The following is a 12,950-nucleotide window of genomic DNA, read 5'->3' as shown; positions in this document are numbered from 1 at the left end:
AAAGAAAGAGTGACTGATCCCGCTGCCCAAGCGTGAAGCCTGCGGGCCGCCCTGCCCCCGACACTGCAGACGTGAGCGGACAGAGCCGCAGTGGTTAGTTACACTGTAAAGAGGTTATTTCTTAAAAGAAAAAGAACATCTAAGGACTGAGTCCTATATGCGCTTTTGAGCATTTCTACAGCATGCGATTCTAAGAGTAAACCCACCCAATATGGCAAACGATCAAATTTTTTAAAATTTAACTTAGAAAGTTTGAGATCATTATTTTCAAAACATTGATTTGTACATGGTTTCATACACAAATAATTGACGGACTATCCAAGCACAGGACGGGCGCCTCTCTGAAAAACAGAGGTTCCTGACGGCTGGGGGTGGGGCGCAGGGTAGTGTTAGGCTATTATTACGAACGTCCCTCCGACTTCACAAGGAAACCCAAGGTGAGATTAAGAACTGAACTGAGAAGGTAGGGAGGACGGGTTGGGGGAGCAGAAGGTGCCTAATCTGAGTTTACTATTCATCACGCATTCAAGACCATCCACAGCATGTGCTTGGTTCCTTTCCTTATTAGCATCTTCCTTTCTATGCCGTGTTTGTGCGTAACAATTATGTGACACGAGACAAAAAATAAAAAACAAGGGACTCAATTTACATCATTAACAATTTCAGAGAGGCTGCACCAGACCCTCTTCCTCTGTAACTACTGAACGTAAAGGAATATATTTTAAAAAGGAAATATGAATGTTTGCAGAATTGTTACAAACACAACCTGAAATTTAGAACTGATTACAAGATAAAATCCTCAACTTGTTTTGCATGAACAGCACAAAATAGGGTCACTGACCTAAAATTCAAATGAACTAGTGAAAAGGTGTGTCTGCCTCGCAATTACACTCAAGTTTACCTTCTGTTTAGCACGTTTATTATAGTATTTCCTTTTAAATTCATTCAAGACAAAAAAGAAAACAAAGACAATGGTCCCGGGAGGAATGCACAATTTGTTTGAGTTTACAGCACAGAGATTCTTCTCTTCATGGGAATTGTGCTCTTGGTTTCAGCAATAAGTGAAGGAAAAGGTCTTGCCCTTTTGAAGTTCTGAGGGGGTGCAGGGCGTCCACGTTAGTAGGGGTGGATTGGAAATGCTATCACTGTAACGCTTCAGGGTTGGAATGGTCTTCCACTCGCCACGACGTCCAGCTGCTGCTTTAAACAGAGTTTAAAGAAATGTAAAAAAGAGAACATCTAAAGTCAGTGCTACTGCTCTTCATCCTGCCCCTCCCGTCTGCCGCCGAGGGTGTGTTATTTCAGGTGGATGCAATGCTCACCTCACCATAATTCCAGATCAACTCAACATCAAAATTAATCTAGCAACTGTGAACTCCTCTGTGCTGTGAGAAATACACAGAGGTGTGTGCAGGGAGGGCGCGTGGGCTGTTGTGTTACCTGTCGGCGTTAGTTCCAGATCTTGAGGAAGCTATCCCAGGACCCTGTCGCCACGGCCATCCCATCGTCAGTCACCCCCAGGCAGCTAACGCGGTTGTCATGCCCAGCCAAGACACCTGAGAGCAGATAAGAGCCCAGTCACTCCGGGACCCAGAGGTGCCCCACCTAGCAGTGACGTGCTGATGCTCTGCAGGGCTGGGTGCAGGACCACGCGCGGAGGAAGGCCCCAAACGCTGAGGCCCAGCCCCCGCAACGCCTCCCTGGCAGGAAAGGACGCCAGGACGAAGAGAAGCCACGCTCCACCAAGGCGAGTAAAGCTCAATACACTCCTCTCTTAAAAACAATGTGAAGGCACCTACAGCGGGGGAAGTATTCAAACAAAATAAAGATATACTGGAGCGCCTGGTAACAGATACTAAGACAGCATGATGACTAGGAACAGACATGATAAAAAGGCACAAAACACACAGTGAATAACTCAGGGTCTCTTGCACCAACTCTTGAGTATACTCATGATGGTAAGAAGCTTCAATAAGCGGTGCCTGGGGCATCCGACTCTTTTTTTCCACTCAGGTCATCATCGCAGGGTCATGAGATCGAACCCTGTGTCGGGCTCCCCGCTCAGTGTGGAGTCTGCTTAAGACTCTTTCTCCCTCTCCCTCTCCCACTAGTGTACTCTCTCTCTAAAATAAATAAATCTTAAAAAAAAAAAAAAAAATCCAACCATCCCAATCTCAGGGCAATTACAACCCAAGAGTATAAGGCTGTGGGCTGTTCTTCATTTGTTTATAATCCCTAAAGCCTAGCACAGGGCACAAAACACAGAGGGCTGGTGACAGATGCAAGAGGGGGAGGGCCAATGGGATGTCACACGGTAACCCACGCTGAACCCACAGTGAGACAAAAGCCCCCTGTTGACACCCAGCGTCTGTGCTTGGATAATTATCAGGAAGAGTCTGATGGCTAATTTCAGAGAACTCCTGTCCTTTCCTATACTCCTTAGTGTCACAGCTGAGTAAAGAGAGAGTCTCAGCTGGACGGAACAGTGTTCTCTGCTGTGGCACTGTGACCGGGGAACTGTCGGGGCAGAGGCAATGGGGGCAGGGGGTCTGCGAGAGGGAGCAGGGGGAGCAGGAGGGGACCTCAGCCCAGGGCAGGAAAAGATCCATCGGAAAGTGGGAGGTCAAGGAAAGAACCCCAGGAGACCCCCAGTCATGCTCTGTTCTTCCCCCTGCCAAGGTAGAGTGGAAAGATTCTGAAAATGTCAATTCAATTCAGTTGCCTGTCTGTGTTTAATACAGGAAGTTTCTCATCTTTTGTACAAGTTGTTTTATTATTATTTTTTAAGATTTTATTTTTGGGGTGCCTGGGTGGCTCAGGCAGTTAAGCATCTGACTCTTGGTTTTGGCTCAGGTCACGATCTCAGGGTGGTGAAATTGAGCCCCATGTCTGCCTCCGCACTTTGTGGGTAAGTCCGCTTCTCTCTCTCTCCCCGTCCCCTCCCCCTGCTCGTGCTCTAAAATAAATAAATCTTAAAAATATAATATATATATATATATTTTATTTTTAAGCAATGTCTACACCCAATGTGGGGCTCGAACTAACAACCCCAGAGCAAGAGTCACACGCTTCACCCAATGAGCCAGCCAGATGCCCCTGTACAGCTGTGGTTTTTTTTAATATCATTTTATTTTTTTTTTATTTGAGGGAGAGCATGAGAGGGAGGAGGGTCAGAGGGAGAAGCAGACTCCCTGCCGAGCAGGGAGCCCGACGCGGGACTCGATCCCAGGACTCCAGGATCATGACCTGAGCCGAAGGCAGTCGCTTAACCAACTGAGCCACCCAGGGGCCCCCAAGCTGTGTTTTAATGCACTTGACAACCACACCCTTGCCTTCAATGTGTGAACTTCAGACTTTATACTTCACTAGGCACACCTGCCCAAGCCTGTGCTGCACACTTAGATGACACACTTCCACCACGTACAGCCAGAGGGGAGAGAAAGCAAGGCGAGGGCCTTGAAGACCCAGCAGTTTGCGCTGTCCTGCCCACTGCAGCTGTCCGTGTGCACCTCACATGGTGCGTGCAAGGAGAGCTTCTGGTGCTAAGGAAGCCCGTGTGCCCTGAGCCCGAGTACGGACGCCCTGGCCTGTCCCCCATCCCTCCGCCGGGCCATGCCGCGGGGCAGGCAGGTGTACTCAGGCACGGCACATGTTTCTTAGCGGCACGACGGGCACAAACCTAAACATTTCAGCCTCGGTGCATCGTGTCCATCCTCAAAAGGGCTACCTGAACACCAGGAGGCCCAGGAAGGCCCAGCAAACACCTACCTGCCCTGTCGGCCTTGAGTGCATCCCACACGTTGCAGTTGAAGTCATCGTACCCTGCGAGGAGGAGGCGCCCACTCTTGGAGAAAGACACCGAGGTGATCCCGCAGATGATGTTGTCATGGGAGTAAGTCATGAGCTCCTGGTCTGCACGAAGGTCGAACAGCCTGCAGGTGGCGTCATCCGAGCCAGTGGCAAACGCGTTGCCGTTTGGAAAGAACTAGAAAGCAAATGAAGGGAATACGCAAATGCACAGAGAAGTACTGGAAACGGGACCGCCCGACAGCAGGGCTGCCGCTGCCACAGGAGGCAAAGGTCAGCAGGGGCTGGGCTCGGGCAGCCCCCTGGGCACCCTGACCTGAGGGCATCGGTACCTGGGCAGCCACAGCCGCTGTCGTCCCCAGAGGAGACTTCATTTCATGACTGTTTTCCAGGGGATCAGGAAGAGTATGGTCACCACTGAGGGCCGCCAGCAGCCAGACAAGCCTCGTGAAGAAGGGACCCCCAGCCCCAGCCAACCAGATACCACCCTTCACATCTTCTCGCAAGAGCCCCTCACGTCAAGGTGACGAGGCAAAGGGAAGGCTCCTTTCGTTGGCTGTGCCCCAGCCACAGGGAGGGGCTCACAGCTCGGCCTTGGCCTCCTGCTCCGAAGGGGCCATGCTGACTGGCTTAGCTGCTGCCTCGCTGCCCCCCAGCTGGAGGGAAGCCGGTCCCAATCCCTGGCTTGCCCTGGGGCTGGGAGCAGGTGCCTGCACACAACAGGCCCATCCCCGATGTCTGTGAGGTGAACGGTTAGCACAGAATTAGCTGGTGTCACGAGGACAGACTGCATCAGAGCTAAGTTTTCGACAGTTTTTGTGAAATAGGTTACAGTTGCGTACGAAAGACAGAACATCCAACCCTGAACACATTTTAAAACCTGATGTGCTCTGCAGCATACAAGGAGTAATCTAACTTGCTGATGGCTGGCAAAGGCCCCCGACCCACATCTTCACCCCCTACTCACGCAGATGGCATTGATGTCAGACTCGTGGCCAGTGAAAGTTTGCCGGCACATCCCTTCTCGCACATCCCAGAGTTTGGCTGAAGCATCACAAGCACCAGAAACAAACAGTCTGGTGTCGGGAGCGAGAGAGAGGCTCATAACATCCCCAGTGTGTCCAGTGAATGTGGTCGTCTGCTGGCCGGTCTCGATGTCCCACAGAGCACTGCAGCAGGAACACACGACAAGCAGTCACCTCACTTTGTCAGGCAACCAGTCAGGTGACTGTCCTTCAAACCATCTAGGACCATAGCAAACCTCTGCGCTTTTTGGCCTGACAATTCTAAATTTTGTAATGTGACTGTGTTTGGAAGGGAAACAAAGGAAACAAACAAAACACAGATGAGAATGTGCCACGGGCTTCAGAGTAACCGTTTTCTCTGCGCCAACTCAGACACCAACAAAGATGGAGCCAGTGACCTGCACTCTGGGGGTTCGCAAGGAGCTGCAGGGAGCTCCTGGAGGTGTCCCAGATGAGGCAGGGAACGTGAGTCTACTGCTGCCGGCTCTGTGGCCTCGGGCATGACAAGGCCAGAGGCTAGGACACCGAGACAACACCCGGTAAACAAATGGCTCAAAGCAAGGCTGGGGCCCCACAGCCCTCCCCTGGAGCCACTCGTGGGAGAGTGAGGGGCGAGTGCGCCGAAGGGCAGCCCTGAGTTTGGTGCCCCGCGGTGTCAGCGTGAGCGGCTACTGACGGGTGTCAAGTAAGATGCGGACAGAGCTATGAGTGGGGCACATGCTGTTTCTGTGCTTCAGACTCTAGGAGGCGTCAACACTGGAAACTGCTCAGTTCATCCCAGCCCCCCAGGAAATCTGGCTCAGGCGCAAATCCAGTCACACCATTTACACCTACACTGGGCAGGGCTTCCTTGCTTGGGGCCTGGGGGACTACAGGGAGGAAATAAGGTGTGCCCAGGACTCCGAAAAACACTTATTCATAAATGAAAAAGCTTTAAAAAATATCTTCTAATAAAGAAATTCTTCCCAAAATTGACAGTCTAGAATATACGTCTTTTGTGAACTTACACAGTTTATACAAAAAGGACGCCTTGTAGACCAGGACAAGCTGGATATGGGAGTCAGGCCCCGGCACAGGGCATTCCACCACATCATGCCTTGAAGACCAGAAAAGCCCCCAGGACAGTTTAAGTCTAAAATGACTCATAAAATACCTATCTGAGCCAAACAAAACAATATAGAAAACCTTAAGTCAAACCTCTAGCCTCAGCAGCAGATGGCTTACTCTTTTAAACACGAAACTATTAAAAATGTGTTCTGCATCCAAAACCAACCAACCAACCCGCCTATCTGATCATTTAGACTGTACGCCCTGGTGCCACAAATGAAAACGTTCTAGAGATTGTGTAAGTGGGCTTCTAACTCGAAGTACGAGAACAGCTCAAACTCAGGAGAAGTCTGACACGATCCACTTGCGATCGTGACCCCTGCTCCTTCTGAGCCCTGCTGGGTCCACACGGCACAGCGCTCCACTGAGGGGGACGCAAGCACACCCGCTCCCCCGGGGGCTGCTGAGTGTCACCCAGCCAGGGAGTGTGCGCAGGGAAAGAGAAGCAGGCACTTCTCGTGCAGCTGCAGCTTCAGCGTCTATGGGTCGGTTCTTCCTTGTTCAAAGTTAAACTGTGAGCTTTAAAATCTGTAGAGTAAAAGGGACTCACTCATCACTCACGCACTTGTGTTTGACGCCTCACGGCCACTGCAAACTGATAAAGGATGGCCCCATTAGTGTCAAAAATCTTATTTCCTACCCGTCTAAGGTGAGCAGTGCATGAAAGGCGCGCGCTCGGATGCTCACCAGGTGGTGTCCCCAGAGCTGGTGACGATCTGATTGTCATCCAGGAAGCGGCAGCAGGACAGGTAACCTGGAGAACAGACACAGGTGTGGCCCCGCCGCGCGAGCCCCGCCCCGCCCCGCCCCGCCCCGCCCCGATCCTAAGGCCCCGAAAACAGAAAAACACGCTGGCAGAAAGACTACACCTCAACGTCCCACGTGTGGGTGAAGCCCACTGCCTCACGAGCAACCCTGGGCCCGGCCTCACACGCACTGATGGATAAAGGAAGCCGCGCAGCCCACGGGCCAGGAGGCGCGCACCCCAGGACAAGCGGCAGGCGGCGAGCAACCCGTCCTGCACACTGGCAAACACTGCGCAGGTGCTATAAGGAACACGCTCCATCTCTGCTTGTCTTATCCACATGTGGGGACAGAGGTTCCCTTCCCGTTCACACACCCACTCACCCCACAACAACGTGCCCCGGCGCGAGGAACATATCTGTGATCAGAGGAGCGCTTCATTCCCTCCCGGAGCTCACGCTCCAGCGGGGAGAGAGTGTGCACGCGTGAGGGAGGGAGGGGAGAGGGTGGTCTGCAGAGGCCTCCCAAGCCCTCCGGGAAGGCACGGTCAGGGCTGGGATTGGGGTACCAAGCGGAGCAGGGGATTTGTTTTCTATAAGACGCTACAGTAGTCCAGGTGGCACGGAAACAGTCGTGTGCTGCCTGAGCACCCACCCTGCTGAGCGTGGGGAGCCAAGGCTGGGCTGCTGAGGGTGGGACATACTGAGATCCCTAACCTTGATCAACTTCTGGTATGAGGAAGGTGAAACAAAAAACCGATTTTGCAGTACCTATACATTACAATTTCTACTTAATTAGCTCTGTTTATCACGGTTTGTAATTTTGTTCCACTGTAAGTGACCCTAAGAACTGGAAATGCAGGGTAAACCAATTTATCCCCGGAAGGAGTGTGCCCAGTGGGTGGGCTGGCCAGGCGTCCGACCGAAGGGGCAGCAACAGTGCCTCTCTTGCGAGGGTGGGGTGCCCCTGCCAGATCGGCCCCGACACCTTTCTTCCTGGTCCACACCAGAGGTACATACAACTGTGCAAAACAGGGTAATAAAAAACAAAATACACACAAGGAAGAAAACCACAGAAGGGTTTTGGTATGGAAAGTATAAGAATACAGGGAAGGGGCGCCTGGGTGGCTCAGATGGTTAAGCGTCTGCCTTCGGCTCAGGTCGTGATCCCGGGGTCCTGGGATCGAGTCCCGCATCGGGCTCCCTGCTAGGTGGGGAGCCTGCTTCTCCCTCTGCCTCTCTCTCTCTCTCTCTGACTCTCATGAATAAATAATACATTAAAAAAAAAAAAAAGAATACAGGGAAAACAAAGCATTTATCTAAAAAATATTACCAAAATATTTAGAGATGACGATTTTTAAACATTATCTATGTGCCTAGAAAAGGATGTATGGTCAAGCACTTCCCAGAGCCCAGGTCACGTCCATCCACAGGGACACTAGGGAGCCCAGGGGTGAATCAATGCCCAGCCAGGTGAGGAGTGGCCTGTGCTCAGAGATCACCTGATACCGAATTCACACTATGCACCTAACCCGTGGCCCCCACCCACTCTGTGGACCCCCAGGTCCTGGTCTCTCTTACTGCTGAAGCTCCAGCCCAAGTTCCTCTCCAAGAACAGCATTTGCTTCCTGGTGCATCTGACATTACTCCAGTCAGCTCACACCTCCCTCCTTCCCACAGAAGCCAGTGCTGGGTGTCCAACCCCATCCCGCGAGGTACCCAGCGGGCCCTCCACTGACCCTCACACTGCACCATCATAGCCTCAGCCTGTCTGACTCAGGAGTGCAGGGAAGGCAGGAGAGGAGAGTCGTGGAGACTCCAGCTGGTGCTGGAGGGCCAGGCAGGACACACCTAGGTTAATGGCCCAAAGAAACATGACCTCCAAGATGGCCTCTGTCCACCTCATGCACCACGCAGGTTGTGGACACTAAGACCCATCAGGTGAAGAGGGGGGGCAGGGCAGTCTCCCCTCTCTAGGTCCTAAAGGCCTGCTGGACAGTGTTCATGTGGAGGGAGGCGGGAGGCACTGTTAGGGAGGGCGGCCTTCCACATTCATTCCCTAACTTTCCATAGTTGGGGCTTCTAAAATACATACACAAATATTACTTTTAATGAAAGTCAGGGCTGCCTGCTCACAATCTTGTAACTCGTTTCTTGGTCCTTTTCATATTTTGTACATTGAGAGACAAAAAACAGTAACCAGGGGGCACCTGGGTGGCTCAGTCAGCTAAGTATCTGCCTTCAGCTCAGGTCATGAACCCAGAGTCCTGGGATCCGGGCTCCCTGCTCAGCGGGGAGCCTGCTTCTCCCTCTCCCTCTGCCCCTCTCCCCACTCACTCTCTCAGTAAATAAAATCTTATAAATAAAAATAAAGGGATATCCTTAAGAAAACAGAACAAAACAATAACTAGGTAGATATTTTATATGTATCTATATCTTTTTAGATACTATATATATATATTTTAAAGACTATTTATTTGAGAGGGAGTGAAAGCAAGAGAGATCACAGAGGGAGAGGGAGAAGCAGACTCACCACAGAGTGGAGAGCCCGATGTGGGGCTCGAACCCAGGACCCTGAGATCATGACCTGAGCCGAGGGCAGAAGCTTCACCGACTGAGCCACCCAGGTGCCCCTAGATACTATATTTTTATAAGTTTTTTTCCTCCAGACAGAAAGCGTAGAAACTACCTTGTAAATGGCGCTAACGGACAAGTGCTGCGCATGTGTTCGGGGGCACTGGGCTGGGGCCCGCCAGCACTAACATGGGGTCACGTGGCCTGTGAGAACGGCGGACGGCACCGGGCCAGCCTCCAGAAGGGCCCAACCGCGCTCCATGTGCTCCGAGACCAGCACAGCCTCACAGGAGCCACTGGGCTGGACGCAGTCAGTGGCTCCAGAATGTGGGCTTTGCAGGGCGCCTGGGTGGCTCAGTAGGTTAAAGCAGCGGACTCCTGATTTTGGCTCAGGTCATGATCTCAGGATAGAGGGCTCTGTGCTGGGTGGCGAGTCAGCCTGAGATTCTCCAGCTGCCCCTCCCCCCATTCTCGCTTTCATGCGCTCTTTCAAAAAAAAAAAAAGAGAAAGAAAGAAAAAAGAATGTGGGCTCTGAAATCAGAAATACATGGCTCAATTCTCTCAGTGGCTTAATCAGCACTGGGTTCTCTGATGAGCTGCAGTCGTCCCAGCAACTGGGGATGTGCACTCAAGAAGTCTGGAAGAGGGCGCCTGGGTGGCTCAGTCGGTTAAGCGACTGCCTTCAGCTCAGGTCCTGATCCTGGAGTCCCGGGATCGAGTCCCGCGTTGGGCTCCCTGCTCGGCGGGGAGTCTGCTTCTCCCTCTGACCCTCCCCCCTCTCATGCTCTCTGTCTCTCATTCTCTCTCTCAAATAAATAAATAAAATCTTAAAAAAAAAAAAGAAGTCTGGAAGAATCGGTGGCAGTTACCATCTTTGTTACTGAAGAATGAATAAACTACCTCTACCATAGAGGGCTATGTCTGTGCAGACACGTGTACGTGTGTGTGTGTATGTGGGGCTACCTCAGGTGAAGACGGCCCCCACCCGGTGTGTGTGTGTGAACGTGGGGTCTGCCCCAGGGTCGGGGGTGTGCTACACAGGGGCCAGCCAGCGGTGCTGCTGTCCTTTGGGAGCCTACAGAGGGGCTGGGAAAACAGACCCCAACAAGCATGAGTGCCGAGTCTGGAGGTGCACTGGCATGAGGGCGTCCCTATGCACCTCACCGAGACCATGGATGACAGTGTCAGGACATGCTGGGGACAGCCTGGTGCAGGGACAAGGCTACCACAGTCCAGAGACAGGAGGCTTGAAATAGGCAGTGCAGAGAGCAGGTGCTTGGGTCAAGGACCAGGGGGGAGATCAGGGAGTGCTATCAGCTGAGGCCTGGAGGACAGAGGCAGGACATCCTGACAGAGCATGTTGCTTGGTTGGGAATTTGTTGCTAGAGAAACAAATATATTTACTTCTGAGTTTGGAGAAGCTACTAATCCAGACAGAGCAAAGCCAGGAGTACCAATGTGGGTAGAAGAACGACTCGTGTGGCACCCCTGCCCCAAGACCAGAAGGCCCAGCTAAGGTGATTTATCCCAAGAAAATGGCTGTGAGCTTGAGGGGCCATTCACCTACAAGAATGTCCACACTACTGACAAACTGGAAACCATCCAGACATCCAGCAACAGGAACACATCAGCACGCAATGGAACTCTCCCAACTCTTTAGAAACATCATAGTTCTGGGTGAGATCATAGGTTCAAAACACAAAGGAAGCGAATTTAAAGTTATTTCCCCAAATTTCAACAGTGAGCACGTGGTGGTGGTTTAGGCCAGCCCACCCCTAGAGCGCAGCAGGGCACCAGGCTGGGCGCTCTGGCTAAGTCGAAGTTGGAGTCAGAGACACAAGGCCCCACTGCGGGTGCCCACCAGGCAAGTGCTTGTACAGCATCCGCTGCAGCTTCTGCCCTGGGGGGGAGCGCGCCGCAGCCCAGAGCTACAGGGAAAGCCACCTGCCCCACTCTGCGGTGTGTACAGTAGCTGGAGAGCACAGGGTGAGAGCACACTGTTCAAGGAGTGTGGTAAAGAGGGAAAAAAAGACGTGATGAAGGAACTCGAAGATGTGAGTGAGGAAATGCCCAAGAAGGGTTTTATTAAGAGTTAGGAGAGCTTAGGGGCACCTGGGGGGCTCAGTCAGTTAAGTGTCTCTGACTCTAGATTTCGGCTCAGGTCGAGATCTCGGGGTCGTGGGATCAAGCCCTGTGTCCGGCTCTGTGCTGGGCGTGGAGCCTGCTTGGGATTCTCTCCCTCCCTCCCTCCCCCCTCTTAAATAAATAAATAAATAAATAAATAGGCGCCTGGGTGGCTCAGTCGTTAAGTCTGCCTTCCGCTCAGGTCATGATCCCAGGGTCCTGGGATCAGGCCCCGCATTGGGCTCCCTGCTCAGTGGGGAGTCTGCTTCTCCCTCTTCCTGCCACTCCCCCTGCTTGTGCTCTCTCTCTCGCTGCCAATCTCTCTGTCAAATAATAAATAAATAAAAATCTTTAAAAATAAATAAATAAATAAAAGTTAAGAGAGTTTACAGTACCCAAAGAGAGACGAACCTATAAAACGTTAATGGCAGAAGACGGAATCAGATGAAAACACAAGCAGACTAGAAACACCTTCAGATGCATTCACAAGGCTATGTGGTCTCGTCCTCTCAGAGCTTAAGAGTTTTGGGCAGTTTGCCATCATCCTTCCAGGATGGTGTGAGGTCTGGATCCAGGACTTGTGGCCACCCTAGGAAAAGAGGCTCTTTCTCTGCTGGGGCTGCTGAGCAGGCCAGATGGAAAGGAGGCCAAGGGAGCCATCCAGAGGGAAGCCAAGGGGCAAGCACGCCCAGATGGCACTGTGAGCCCTGCACCCAGCCAGGCGTCAGGCAGCCCAACCCCCTGGGAATGGTTCGTGAGATTATTTAGTGAGCAGTGGGACCTGAGTTTCCCAGACTGTGACACACATACCACATCACACTTAACTAACTGCCAATGAAAAGGGTGCCAAAGAGCAGCCCAATGATAACCGCTGGAGCAGAATGACGAGGAGACATCTTTCCCCCCACATCCAAGTTTGCTGGCATGTGCTAGACAAACAAGTGGTTAACAGACAATGTGTCCAGGCCACTGTGCTTTCACAGGAATGTAAAATATTCAGCCTCAGATTAGATGAACAAACTTTCCTGAGGAAACAAAGTTTTAGCCACCACTGCTGGTTTGGCAGGAATACTAGGCAGTCACTGAGCAACATACCACGTTGTACCAGAAAACCTCTGACTAAACTCTTGATCAAAATGTTTATGCCTCTGTAGCCATCTTGACCAGAACGATGTCAGGAAGGGCAGTGTGTCCGCACTGCAATGAGACGTTTGGGAAGGAAGGAACCTCTAAGAGCAAGTGTCAGTTCCTTCCTCATTAGCATGCAGGGACCTGCTCTGAACAGTCTGTGACACCAGGCCTGACATCTTGGTCAGATGTGAGTCTTCAGGGAGTTCCTCATTTCTCAAACATTAGGATTTCCACCAAAACAGCACTCAGAAAGTTGTATTCTGTATGTAATACATTTATATTTATACTATATAATATATATATAAGTTTATACCATATACTAATGATAATAAATGTCCCATCTCAATCACTGTGAATTCAGTCCATGAGCTGCTTCCAGAGGGCATCCTTTACTCTGTAAGACCAAGCACCATCTTAGAGTTCCTCTCTGAAGTACTG

At 51.5% G+C, this 12,950-nt stretch overlaps 1 protein-coding gene across 4 annotated transcripts in view; it reads right to left on the bottom strand.

The window, feature by feature from the left end:
* GNB1 (G protein subunit beta 1) overlaps positions 1–12,950 on the bottom strand; it is a 95,654-nt gene continuing 82,704 nt past the window's right edge. For 3 of the 4 annotated variants that reach the window (XM_064590095.1, XM_054513178.2, XM_064590096.1), the window contains 5 exons: positions 6,627–6,693; positions 4,775–4,976; positions 3,769–3,985; positions 1,441–1,556; positions 1–1,197 (listed from right to left, as the gene is read on the bottom strand). In XM_064590095.1, the coding sequence (XP_064446165.1) occupies positions 1,450–1,556; positions 3,769–3,985; positions 4,775–4,976; positions 6,627–6,693 (593 nt within the window). In that variant the 3' untranslated portion in view covers positions 1–1,197; positions 1,441–1,449. Of the gene's footprint in view, positions 1,201–1,440; positions 1,557–3,768; positions 3,986–4,774; positions 4,977–6,626; positions 6,694–12,950 lie in introns of all 4 variants that reach the window. The other variant, XM_045898883.3, reaches the window with a different exon arrangement.

Source organism: Mirounga angustirostris, unplaced genomic scaffold (assembly GCF_029215605.1).
Source record: "Mirounga angustirostris isolate CCGP_5_RB_7025 unplaced genomic scaffold, mMirAng1.0.hap1 SCAF_4, whole genome shotgun sequence".
Lineage (NCBI taxonomy): Eukaryota > Metazoa > Chordata > Mammalia > Carnivora > Phocidae > Mirounga > Mirounga angustirostris.
Note: the sequence above shows the minus strand (reverse complement) of the source record. Positions and strands in the feature narration are given on the sequence as shown.